General features: G+C 44.1%; 1 protein-coding gene and 1 pseudogene across 1 annotated transcript in view; one reads left to right on the top strand and one right to left on the bottom strand.

Moving 5' to 3' along the window:
* Positions 1-13,092, top strand: part of ap1m3 (adaptor related protein complex 1 subunit mu 3) — a 47,181-nt gene that overhangs the window by 32,007 nt on the left and 2,082 nt on the right. The window contains exons 8-11 of the mRNA XM_086114798.1: positions 9,657-9,728; positions 9,920-10,078; positions 10,851-10,976; positions 11,069-11,144. Coding sequence (XP_085970924.1) covers positions 9,657-9,728; positions 9,920-10,078; positions 10,851-10,976; positions 11,069-11,144 — 433 coding nt within the window. The remainder of the gene's footprint in view (positions 1-9,656; positions 9,729-9,919; positions 10,079-10,850; positions 10,977-11,068; positions 11,145-13,092) is intronic.
* On the bottom strand, positions 319-1,882 carry LOC147202036 (uncharacterized; annotated as a pseudogene).

Raw genomic sequence — 13,092 nt, 5'->3', positions numbered from 1 at the left:
AGCATCTTACACCCTGCAGTTATGTGTTGGATCGTCTCAGGTGCCTCTTTGCACAACCTACACCTTGGGTCTTGTCTGGTGTGGTATATCTGGGCCTCAATGGCTGTGGTGCTCAGGGCCTGCTCCTGAGCAGCCAGGATGAGTGCCTCTGTGCTGTCCTTCAGGCCAGCCCTTTCGAGCCACTGTGTCTGTGTGTGTGTGTGTGTGTGTGTGTGTGTGTGTGTGTGTGTGTGTGTGTGTGTGTGTGTGTGTGTGTGTGTGTGTGTGTGTGTGTGTGTGTGTGTGTGTGTGAGCGACCGAGAGAGTGTGTGATGTGGCTCTTTGCAGTAACACAGTAAAATAATTGGCTCTTAGTCTCCGACTGGTTGGCCACCCCTGACTTCGGGGGTTCAGTACTATGCAGAACAGTAGTGGGGAGAGTGCATCACCTTGGTATATGCCACATTTGATGGACACTTGGGTAGGTGGCTTGCCATTGGCTTCAAGTGTGGTTTTCCACATCCTCACAACGAGTTCGCAACGAAGGCTCTGAGGGTCCTGTTCACCTTATACAACTCCAAGTGTTCAGTGAGCCTTGTGGCATTGAGTCATACGATTTCTTGTAATCAATCCTGGTGGTACACAGGTTGGTATGTCGGGACCTGCGACTGTTCTGTCAACCTGGAGCTGATGTTTGGCTCCTCTGGTATCTCTACCAATGCCCTTCTGTGCTTCGCTCATGTATTGATCCATGTGTCCACTTATCTTAGCCACTATGATGCCTGACATGAGCTTCCATGTTGTGGAGGGACAGGTTATTGGCCGATAGTTGGATGGGACTGCACCCTTTGAGGTTTCTTTCATGATCATAATTGTTCACCCTTCGGTTAGCCATCCTGGGTGAGTCCCATCCCTCAGCAACTGGTTCATTTGTGCTGCTAGGCGCTCATGGAGTGCTGTGAGTTTCTTTAGCCAGTAGGTGTAGACCATGTCCGGACCTGGTGCTGTCCAGTTTTTCATATCTGAGACTCTTTCCTGTATGTCTCCCACTGTCATGGTAACTGGGCTCTGTTCAGGGAGGTTGCTGTGCTCCTCTCTCAAATCACCAGCCATTGTGCACTGCTGTTATGTGCTCCCATATGCCTTTCCAGGACCTTTCAGTTTCCAGTCTTGGTGGGTCTGCTCTGCTGTTAGAACCCTGCCACTGAGCGCAGGTTGTGTTGCAAACAGCCTGTTTATTCGTCTGGCCTCATTCTCTTTCGTGTACCGCTTTAGGCGGCTGAACAAGGCTTGGAGCCTTTGTTTGGCAGTTTCGAGTGCTTCAGGTATGGTCATGTGGATGTACCTCTTGGGTATCGGCCTTTTCATCACACCTTTCTGGGCCTCCGTCAATTGACTCACATCTTTCCGAGCCGCCTTGATCTTAGCCTCCAACCATCTTTTCCATGGTGGGTAACGTATCTCATGGCTCCCATGGTTGCTCTTATAGCCAAACATCTCTAGGACCACTGATGCTGAAGCGTATATCAGCTCATTGGTTTCCGTGATCGTTACGGTAGGGATCGCCCTCAGTGCTGCATTCACACTTTCCATGAGACTTTCAGGTGGTACTTCAAATAGCCGCTGTAATCGCTTTCTAAGTTGCCCAGCCTTCATTCTTGCCATGATCTTATCTTTCTGGTCAGTTGCTGCCTCGCTCAGCATTTCATTCATTGGAGCTGGCCTCCCAATCTCATCATGTGCATTCATTGGGACTTGCCACCCAATCTCTGGTATAGTCTCCTCCTCCTCTGATCTGGCAGCCTGGGCCCCTTCACCATGGAATCTGCGTTGTACCTCATCAATCTCAAGTTGTGATAGCAATTGCCGTTTGTGGATGTTGTGGATGCTGAGCTACTAATTGTTTCGTGGTCAACCGTGACTGTGGGTTTCGAAGTGACCATTCAGCCCACATTCTCTGCATGTGCTTGAGTAGTAGCATTCCAACAGAGCCATGTTATCGCATCTCGGCCATTACCGTTTTGTTCCAGTCGCCCATTTTTCATCAAGGTGCTCTGGTTCCCCAGCACCTGACGCAGACCTTGTTTGGCCGGGCGACGTCTGAGCCGGCATGTCATTCCTTTTATTGTCTCTCATCATTGTATGAGGTAGGCATTAGCGTGAAGGGTCTTGCCCAAGGACCCACATTGGATGGTGTTATGTCAAGTCAAGTCAAGTCAAGTCAACAGTATTTATAGAGCACTTTCAAACAGCCATCGCTGCATACAAAGTGCTGTACATGGAGCAATTTAACATGCACAATAAACAGTAAGACAAATCGGTAATAAAGGCGGTAGAAAGCACCAAACAGTAAAACCAAGAACAAATCTAAGTCATGCTGAGTCGAATGCCAAAGAATACAAGTGAGTTTTGAGGAGGGTTTTGAAGATGGGCAGCGAGGAGGCTTGCCGAATGTTTAGTGGGAGGTCATTCCAGAGAGAGGGACCAGCAACAGAAAAGGCTCGATCCCCTCTGAGCCTCAGTTTAGTTCTTGGTACTTCTAATAAAGTCTGGTCCACAGACCTGAGGCGCCGGGCAGGTGTGTAGGGGCGGATGAGCTCAGAGAGGTAAGGTGGCGCGAGATTATTCAGAGATTTGAAAACAAATAAGAGGATCTTGAAAATAACTCTAAAATGAATGGGGAGCCAGTGAAGGTGCTCATATGTGCTCATATTGTCCCAAGCATGATTCGAATATGTATGTATGTATGTATGTATGTATGTATGTATGTGTGTGTGTGTGTGTGTGTGCATATATATATACAGTATATATATTAGAGCTGTCAGTTTAGCGCGTTTTTATTGGCATTAATTTAAATGAATTTTAACGGGATTAAATTTTTTCTCGCGAGATTAACGCGGCACACGTCACAGTGGATGTTACTTTTCTCTATAAATAAACCAGAAACAAAACAACAAGCACGCTGCACAGGTCCACGCACGTTTGTTTTGCCAGCCACGGCAACATGAGACACCGAAAACGGATACTTTAAGAGTTTATGAGTGGAAAGTTTACTTTTAAAAAGTTGCCAGATTGTTCCACTGACAAGACCAAAGTTACCTGTATGTTTTGCAGTCGCAAACTGAGCCTCTGAGTTGATGAGCCTCTGGTGAATAAAGAGCAGGCATTACGTTGAGTTAGATGTATGCCACTGACGCGATTGTTACTTGTTTGGAACTATTTTGTGTGGAAGGTTACGGTGTTCTGTGTCCATATAAATAAAGTGGGTGGAGCTTCTCTGTGTTCGTCTGGCAGCGACTGTGCGCTGATGCACGTCGAGAGTTTAGCGGTGCAGTAGTAGCGACCACACTGAAAATAAAACGTCTCCAGTGTTGTCATCGAACCAAGTGTAGTCATCCGAAATGATGTCTACACAAAACCGTAGAGAGACTTCCGCGCAAGAAGGACCAACACAATCAACATAGCCTGACTGCTGTGTTCAAAGCAAACTTGAGAAAAACGAAGTATGCAACCATGGTTTAAATCCACTATAGGCTGAGTACTATTTTACCTTAGATGTGCACTTTATAATGTTATATTGCTCTGTTTTGATTCCATAAAAAGAGCTGTTAAAGCAGCTGTTGTGTGACAAAACATTTTTTTCACTATTGTTGATGGACAGTAATATTGTGTGAATGTGTGAATAACTGCTCCAAGTGAAAAATGTTCATGTAAAATTGAAAATCGAAATTGTTATTTCAGTAAATATTTGCATTTTGCACATAGAAAACTGATTCATAATTCCATGTTGATGAGAGCATTAAAATGGGGTAAAATAGGACAAAAAATATAAAAGGAAATTCAGAAACGATAAAAAATGCGTGAGTGATCCCGATTATTTTTTTAGTTCATTTGAGTTAATTATGACAGTTGCATTTTTAATTAGATTAAATATTTTAATCGTTTGACAGCTCTAATATATATATATATTAGAGCTGTCAAACGATTAAAATATTTAATCGTAATATTTATGATTAAATATACGATTTAATATTAATATTAAATTAATATTAGTATTTATGATTAAATATATATAAAATTCTATCTAAAATTCGATTATATATATAAAAAAATATATACATATTAGAGCTGTCAAACGATTAAAATATTTAATCGTAATATTTATGATTAAATATACGATTTAATATTAATATTAAATTAATATTAGTATTTATGATTAAATATATATAAAATTCTATCTAAAATTCGATTATATATATAAAAATATATATATATATTAGAGCTGTCAAACGATTAAAATATTTAATCTAATTAAAAATGCAACTGTCATAATTAACTCAAATGAACCAAAAAAATAATCGTGATTACTCACGCATTTTTTATCGTTTCTGAATTTCCTTTTATATTTTTTGTTCTATTTTTTTGCCCGTTTTAATGCTCTCATCAACATGTAATCATGGATCCGTTTTCTTCGTACAAAATGCAAATATTTATTCCATCCATCCATCCATTTTCCGAACCGCTTGATCCTCACTAGGGTCGCGGGGGGTGCTGGAGCCTATCCCAGCCATCTCCGGGCAGTAGGCGGGGGACACCCTGAATCAGTTGCCAGCCAATCGCAGGGCGCAAATATTTATTGAAACAGCAATTTCAATTTGAAATTTTACATTAACATTTTTCATTTGGAGCAGTTATTCACACTTGGAGCACATAATCTCTCACACAATATAACTGTCATCAATAACAGTGGAAACAAACATTTTGTCACACAACAGCTCAAAACGGAGCAATATAATATTATAAAGTGCATACCTAAGAGAAATTAGTACTCAGTCTATGGTGCAGTTGAACCATGGTTTAATACTTGCGTTTTCTCAATTTGCTTTGAACATAGCTGTCAGGCTACCTGCTCATTATTCAGCAGAGGCTTGTCAACGGAGTCTATTATTTCTCTCCCAAAACAAAAAAGTAACAGTAAATTAAGAGAAAAACAGTCAACTATAAAATGTAAGCCTAGCCTAATACTTCTTTGCTTTGAGCCAGTCACTCAAACAGACAAGCCTGTTGACATTTTCAGACGAAAGGGAAGCTCGCTTCTTCCGTACAATTTGGCCAGATATTGAAAACAACCTCTCAAAAGGTACTGATGAAGCCGGTGTTGCCAAGTACTTGCGTGCAAGGTGAGACATTTCTCTGTGTGCTCCTTCATGTGTGGACCACCATTCTTGGGGACAGTCATCAATGTCAACAAGACGCTCTGCCTTGTAGCACTCCAGACATTGCTCAAGACTGTCCTCCTCCTCTTCAGAAGAAGACTCAAGTGCAAGCAAAAGAGTTGGTTTCTTCGTCGGAGGCTCAGGCGTGACTTGCTTATCTCGCTGTACGGGCACCTCCTGAAGCAAGGTGTGGACCATATCCCATACCTCAGCCCTGTCAGGTTTGCTCAGACACTTGAGGTCCTTAAACCTTGAAACAAAATGAAAACCAACTTAAATACAGGTACGGGTGCAGATAAACAAAACAAGATTCATACATATATAAATTCAAATACAAATACAAAACACAACTGAAACGCAATGCTGAGAATGAGCATAAGTAAGAATAAAGCATGACAATCTGACCTTGGGGGCGGCCCGGTAGTCCAGTGGTTAGCACATCGACTTCACAGTGCAGAGGTACCGGGTTCGATTCCAGCTCCGGCCTCCATGTGTGGTGTTTGCATGTTCTCCCCGGGCCTGCGTGGGTTTTCTCCGGGTACTCCGGTTTCCTCCCACGTTCCAAAAACATGCATGGCAGGCTGATTGGACGCTCTAAATTGTCCCGAGGTGTGAGTGTGGGCGTGCGTGGTTGTTTGTCTCTGTGTGCCCTGCGATTGGCTGGCAACCAATTCAGGGTGTCTCCCGCCTACTGCCCGAAGTCAGCTGGGATAGGCTCCAGCACCCCCCGCGACCCTAGTGAGGATAAAGCGGTTCGGAAGATGAATGAATGAATGAATGAATCTGACCTTGGGTCTAGTGCTGTTGCAACTTTCAGCCATGTGATGTTCATCTTCTCCTTGCGACTCTCCATGTCTGCTAAGAAGGCTCCTTTAAACTTGATCATGTAGGCTGGACCGTCCTTTCTGACCTCCATTACTCGCGACAGATGACACAATGCTGGCAGCACCACCGAACAAGACACAAACTTCTCTCCCCCAAGAAGTTCAGACACATACCTGCAATAATATAGATAAGCACTTTAGTGGGGAACTGCTGATGCCTACTGTAATTTAACAAGAGTTCACATACCCACAACTCATATCCACACACACAGGTAGATATTTACAACACACAAGTAGACACATACACACACATGTCTACCTGTGTGTTGTACACAGGTAGAAATGTACATTAGACAGGTAGACATGCACACACACCTCATTCAAAACTGATTTTCACATGACATGGATACACAGTCATTTACCTCAAGTGCTCCAGCATAGCCATGAGCTTCTTCAATTTCTCCATCTCAGTATCTGTTGGCATGGCAACGTTGGTTGCGTGACCGGCTAGAGCATCTCTCAGAGGTTCAGCATTCTGCAGAACGCGCTTTGTCATTTCCAGGGTACTGTTGCATCTGGTTGACACTTCCTGTGCGAGTGACTCTTTCTTCTGATGATGTGCAACTTGTTGCTTCTCGAGGTCTGCTTGGTTTGCTGGACTATGCTTGAAGTGTCCTACAACTTTTCTGCATTTTGTCAATGCGCTGTCAAACGGGCTGTTGGTTAAAGAAACTGTGACTGCTCGGTGCAAAGCATGAACGATGCACGGGATGTGCTGAAAGGGAAGCAGCGTGGTCGCTGCAACCATGTTGCGTGCACTATCCGTGGTTAATGAGACAATTTTGTGTTCAATTTCCCACTCTCTAGCTACTTGCACAAAGTGCTTTGCAACAGTGTCAGCGTAGTGCCTCTCTTCTGTCTTTGCAACAGTCAAAGAATGCGACTTAAGTTCCCACTGTTGGTCAAAATAATGGGCTGTGACTCCGAGGTAGTTGTGATTACTAAGGGAAGTCCAGTAATCCCCGGTGAGCGCAACTGCTTGTGTCTTCTCCAACGCTTGGCGTACTTTATCCTTCTCCGCTTCGTACAATTTCTGCACCTGGCTTGTAATGGTGGCTCTCGTCGGCATTTCGTAGGAGGAGTCGTTCGATGCAATTCGAATGATGACCCTTCAGTGAGACCCTCGTCCTCCACAATGTTAATAGGCCTGCATGCAGTCGTCACCCAGTTAGCTATGGCTCGAGTAAGTTTGCTCTTAGTCGCGTTATCCATTTTCTTCTCTTTGAAATTCTCCATGGATGTCTGGTTTAGACGAGGGGGCGTAGTACTTACATCAGCCGTGTGCTTGGCCATTAAGTGATACTTCAAACTCGATGTGCTACGATGATAACTTAGTTTGCGACTGCAAAACACACAGACAACCTTGGTCTTGTCAGTTGAGCCATCTGGCAACTTTTTAAAAGTAAACTGTCCCTTCATAAGTGATTTAGTATCCATTTTCCGTATCTCAAGCTGCCGCTCAAACTGTGGCTGACCAAACAGATATGCGCGTTTATTTTAGAACAACGCAACATTCGGTGACGTGTGGTACCGCGTTAATCCCGCGAGAAAATTTAATCCCGCGAGAAAATTTTTAATCCCGTGAAAAATTATTTAAATTAATGCCAATAAAAATGCGCTAAACTGACAGCTCTTATATATATATATATATATATATATATATATATATATATACTGTAGATATATAGATATGGATGGATGGATGGATGGATGGATGGATGGATGGATGGATAGATAGATAGATAGATAGATAGATAGATAGATAGATAGATAGATAGATAGATAGATAGATAGATAGATAGATAGATAGATAGATAGATAGATAGATAGATAGATAAAATCCTCGTCTCACCCCTCGGGTGGTGTCCGTCCCTCATTCAGCTCGGGTCCTCCAGCAGAGGCCAGGAAGCTTGAGGGTTCTGCGCAGTATCCTTGCTGTTCCCAGCACTGCACATTTCTGGACTGAGATGTCCGATGTTGTTCTCGGGATCTGTTGCAACCACTCATCTAGTTTGGGGGTCACTGCCCCGAGTGCTCCGACCACCACAGGCACGACTGTCACCTTTACCTTCCAGGCTCTCTCCAGTTCCTCTCTGAGCCCTTGGTATTTCTCGAATTTTCTCGTGTTCCTTCTTTCTGATGTTTCCATCACTTGGGACTGCTAAATCCACTACAACGGCTTTCCTCTGCCCTTTATCTATGATGACGATATCTGGTTGGTTCGCCATTACCATCTTGTCAGTCTGGATTTGGAAGTCCCACAGGATCTTCGTTCTGTCATTTTCCACCACCTTCGGAGGTGTTTCCCATTTTGACCTTGGGGTTTCCAGTCCATACTCCGTACAGACGTTTCGGTAGACTATGCCAGCCACCTGGTTATGGCGTTCCATGTAGGCTTTCCCTGCCAGCATCTTACACCCTGCAGTTATGTGTTGGATCGTCTCAGGTGCCTCTGCACAACCTACACCTTGGGTCTTGTCTGGTGTGGTATATCTGGGCCTCAATGGCTGTGGTGCTCAGGGCCTGCTCCTGAGCAGCCAGGATGAGTGCCTCTGTGCTGTCCTTCAGGCCAGCCCTCTCATGCCACTGATAGGACTTCTTGAGATCAGCCACTTCAGTTATGGTCCGGTGGTACATCCCGTGTAGGGGCTTGTCCGCCCAGCTTTCATTCTCGCCATGATCTTAGCTTTCAAATCAGTTGCTGCTTCGCTCAGCATTTCATTCATTGGGGCTGGCCTCCCAATCTCATCATCTGCATTCATTGGGGCTTGCCTCCCAATCTCTGGTATGACCTCCTCCTCTGATCTGGCAGCCTGGGGCCCTTCACCATGGAACCTGCGTTGTACCTCATCAATCTCAAGTTGTGACAGCAGTTTCCGTTTGTGGATGTTGGAACACTGAGCTACTAATTGTTTCGTGGTCAACCGTGACTGTGGGTTTCGAAGTAACCATTTAGCCCACATTCTCTGCATGTAACCCCTCTGACTAGGGTTGCTTGAGTAGTAGCATTCCAACAGAGCCATGTTATCGCATCTCGCCCATCTCTGCTTTGTTCCAGTCGCCCATTTTTCATCAAGGTGCTCTGGTTCCCCAGCGCCTGACGCAGACCTTGTTTGGCCGGGCGACGTCTGAGCCGGCATGTCATTCGTTTTATTGTCTCTCATCATTGTATGAGGTAGGCATTAGCGTGAAGGATCTTGCCCAAGGACCCACACTGGATGGTGTTATGTGCTCATTTTTGCCCCAAGCGGAATTCGAACCACCGTCTCCCGTACGCCAAACCGATGCCTTACCAACTGGGCTATTCAGCCGCTATCCAGCAGCATCGGTCTGGCATACGGGAGACGGGGGTTCGAATCTCGCTTGGGGCAAAATAAAAATGAGCACATACCACCATCCAGTGTGGGTCCTTGGGCAAGACCCTTCACGCTAATGCCTACCTCATACAATGATGAGAGACAATAAAACGAATATATATATGTATATATGTGTGTATGTATGTATATTTCCTTTTGATGTTGTTGAGGTCTGTGCTCCCCCGCTCTAACTGTATTCCCCTTTTCTCTCACTCTGGCAGGTAAAGCCCCTCATATGGATTGAGAGTGTGATAGAAAGGTTTTCCCACAGCAGGGTTGAGATCAAGGTGAAGGTAATGACAAATGATGCACAAGTATAAACACAAATACTGCCGGGGTTTCTATCCATAGAGGCCACTCCTTTTGTAGCCTTCAAGACAAATAGCTTGTTAAAAAGAAAATGGCAATGTGATTTTTTTTTTTTGCATGCTTTGCTGCAAAGGTCTTTCATGGCATTTGTGTTCCCGTCTGTTTAACATTGCAGGCTCGTAGTCAGTTTAAGAGCCGGTCAACTGCCAACAATGTGTCCATTTTGGTGCCAGTGCCCAGTGATGCCGACTCACCGAAGTTCAAGACCAGCACAGGCAGTGCCAAGTGGGTGCCAGAGAAGAATGTGGTGCAGTGGAACATCAAATCTTTCCCTGTTAGTGCGGAACATCCTCATCTTTCAGAATACATTGCAGGCATTTCGATGCTGGATTTGGGTTGTCACGGGCAAACTATCACTCAGAGTATTATCTTTAGATATACACAGTCACCGTTAGTATGCGTAGTCGCATTTTCTACTTCCTTTTTGGTGTTTGGATGAAGCCAAAACATTGAAGTCACTCGTTCCTACTGGACAAGACTGCGTGGTAGTATTTTGCTTGTATCAGTGGTTCAAGTTTGTTTTTGTGCCCAGAAAATGAGGTCAGAAACCTGAATATACTGAATGAGGGAGTTTCTTTTTGTTCCCTGATGGCATAAATTCAAGATGACACTGCCTGGGTTCATGCTGCAGGATTCCTGGAGCATGTGGCTTCATTTTCACACATATGGATAACCTGCATTGAAGTTACAAACTCTTTAAAATTTTAGGGAAGACTTTTATGCTCTACAATGATCTGGCTTCAGTGAACATCTACAGTACATATACTCTTGATTTAAAATAATGTAACGCTGGATGGAAAAAAAATCTTTTATCATAATGGGATTTTAGAGTCTTGAAGGTGATTCAGACATACAGTGTACTCTTTTCAAGCTGAATGAATCTGTCATGATGCTCTTCATAAGATGTCGCATGATGTTCCATTTTGCACTCATTGACGTCAACGTCACCGACAGTACAGAATGCAGCAGATATGCAGCTGCGTGGATAGTAATCGTTCAGCAGTTGTATGAAGAGCTTCCTCTCTTTTCTGTGCATGTGTCTGAAGGGTGGCAAGGAGTACCTGATGCGGGCACACTTTGGGCTACCCAGTGTGGAGAGTGATGAGCTGGACGCCAAAAGACCCATCCTTGTTAATTTTGAGATACCCTATTTTACCGTGTCTGGCATTCAGGTGTGAGTCTATGTTCGGAAAGAATGTATTTTCGCTTTATTTCAGTACAATTTACATTTAGATATGTGTGTGGGTTTTTTTGTGCTACCTAGGTGCGTTACCTAAAGATTATAGAGAAGAGTGGTTACCAGGCCCTGCCTTGGGTGCGCTACATCACGCAAAGTGGAGGTAAGTACACACCGTCGAATTGAGCAAGCGCAGTTAGCACACGCGGTTCCTCATTCGTCACTTTGCTGCATCATTCCTGTCTGTGTGAATGCAACCGTGCCCAACTCCTAGTGCATAGGTGTCAAACTCAGGTCCTGGAGGGCCACTATCCTGCATGTTTTCCAAGTCTCCCTGTTGCAGCACACCTGATTCAAATGAACAGGTTCAATATCAGAGCTTCCGCAGTGCTTGCTGATGATCTGATCATTTTGATCAGGTGAGTTGCAACAGGGAGACTTGGAAAACATGCAGGACAGTGGCCCTCCAGGACCTGAGTTTGACACCTACAGTATGTCCTAGTGCAGGGGTGTCCAAAGTCGGTCCTCAAGGGCCGCTGTCCTGCCTGTTTTCCAGCTCTCACAAGAGCAACACACCTGATTTGAATAATCAGGAACGTTCTAATGCTGCTTCAGAGCTGGCTGATGAGCTGATCATCTGAATCAGGTGTGTTGCAGCCGGGAGAGCTGGAAAACAGGCAGGACAGTGGCCCTCCAGGCCCGGAGCTAGACATGCCTGTCCTAGTGCTTGAACATGTGCCTGAAAATGACTTAATACCCTCAATTTTCATGAGGTGATTCACGCTAAATGTTATATACTTCAGGCAACATCCATGATTGATGATTGTTACCTCTTCTCACATTCCCATCCTCATAACATCGCTGTTTGAGGCCTGTCATTTTGCCTTTGTTGTTGTACCACCACAGGGTTTCACCTTTAGAACATGAGTGCCAAGTCCGGTCCTCGAGAGCCCCTATCCAGCCCGTTTTAGATGTCTCCTTCCATCAGCACACCTTATTCAAATTGGCAGCTCATCAGCAAACTCTGCCTGATAACGATCCTGATCATTTGAATCAGGTGTGTTGGAGGAGGGAGACATCCAAAACAGGCTGGATAGTGGCTCTCGAGCATCGGACGTGGGCACCCCTGCTTTTGAGCAGGCCACATAGTCGTTACGGTTTGCCTTGGAAGGTCGTTACAACTGTGATTTTGTAAAACCGTGTAAATGTTTAACCACCTCCACAAATTACATCCACAGCGAACAACAAATTGAAAACTTGTTTTGAAATCAGAGGTCAAGAATAATCACCGGTTCAAACATTGTTATTATGGATTAGATATGACAAATTATAATTTTGGTTCAGACTTTATCAAGCATCATGGAAGTTGACATTGTTGATTTGCTTGTGCGGGCCACATAAAATGATGTGGCGGGCCAGATCTGGCCCCCGGGCCTTGACTTTGACACCCATGCTTTAGAGGTTGCACTGTATCTTGATGAGACATGGGGCTGGGCGAGGTGGCTGAAAAGTACATCACAATATATGGATTTCAGAACAGTCAATATTGATCATTCTGAACCGTAATCAATGTTTTTTTTACTATTCAAAATAGTGACCCACAGAAATCAAGGCTGAATTTAGGCACTTTGATTCTTTTTTTTTTTTAATGAACATAATTTGCTTTGTAGGGATGGGCAAATCACGATGGATGTATTTCACATTCATCGATTTCAAATAATAGATCTTTGTCTTTGACCTATTCCAAATAAGAAAACCAATTGAACTGATTAAAGAGCAACTGAAATAAAGAGCAACTATGAAGAGGAAAGTACCACATTTTATACAACACATTTTCAAAGAATGTACACCGTTGGTGTGTACATTGTGCGGTAACGTAATGTGCAATGTTGCTTGCATCCGCGCTCCTCCGGCAGTGCGCCGTAAATGCTTATTTGTGGAAGACGCTGCGCAAAGCAGTTTGTTGATACAGGTACATTAACCTTCATTCATTGTTCATACAGTGTCAGTGTAGCGAGCGAATAGTCTCTTGGAGCGCATTCATTCCAGTTATGCCATTGATTTAGGCCTACTTTATCTTTTTAGCTGGCTCATAGAACATTTATCATTTT

This window comes from Hippocampus guttulatus, chromosome 7 (genome assembly GCF_054856545.1).
Source record: "Hippocampus guttulatus isolate MCC_2025c chromosome 7, RoL_Hgut_1.0, whole genome shotgun sequence".
NCBI classification, from domain to species: Eukaryota; Metazoa; Chordata; class Actinopteri; order Syngnathiformes; family Syngnathidae; genus Hippocampus; species Hippocampus guttulatus.
The sequence above is the reverse complement of the archived record's forward strand: the minus strand, read 5'-3'. Positions and strand labels throughout refer to the sequence as shown.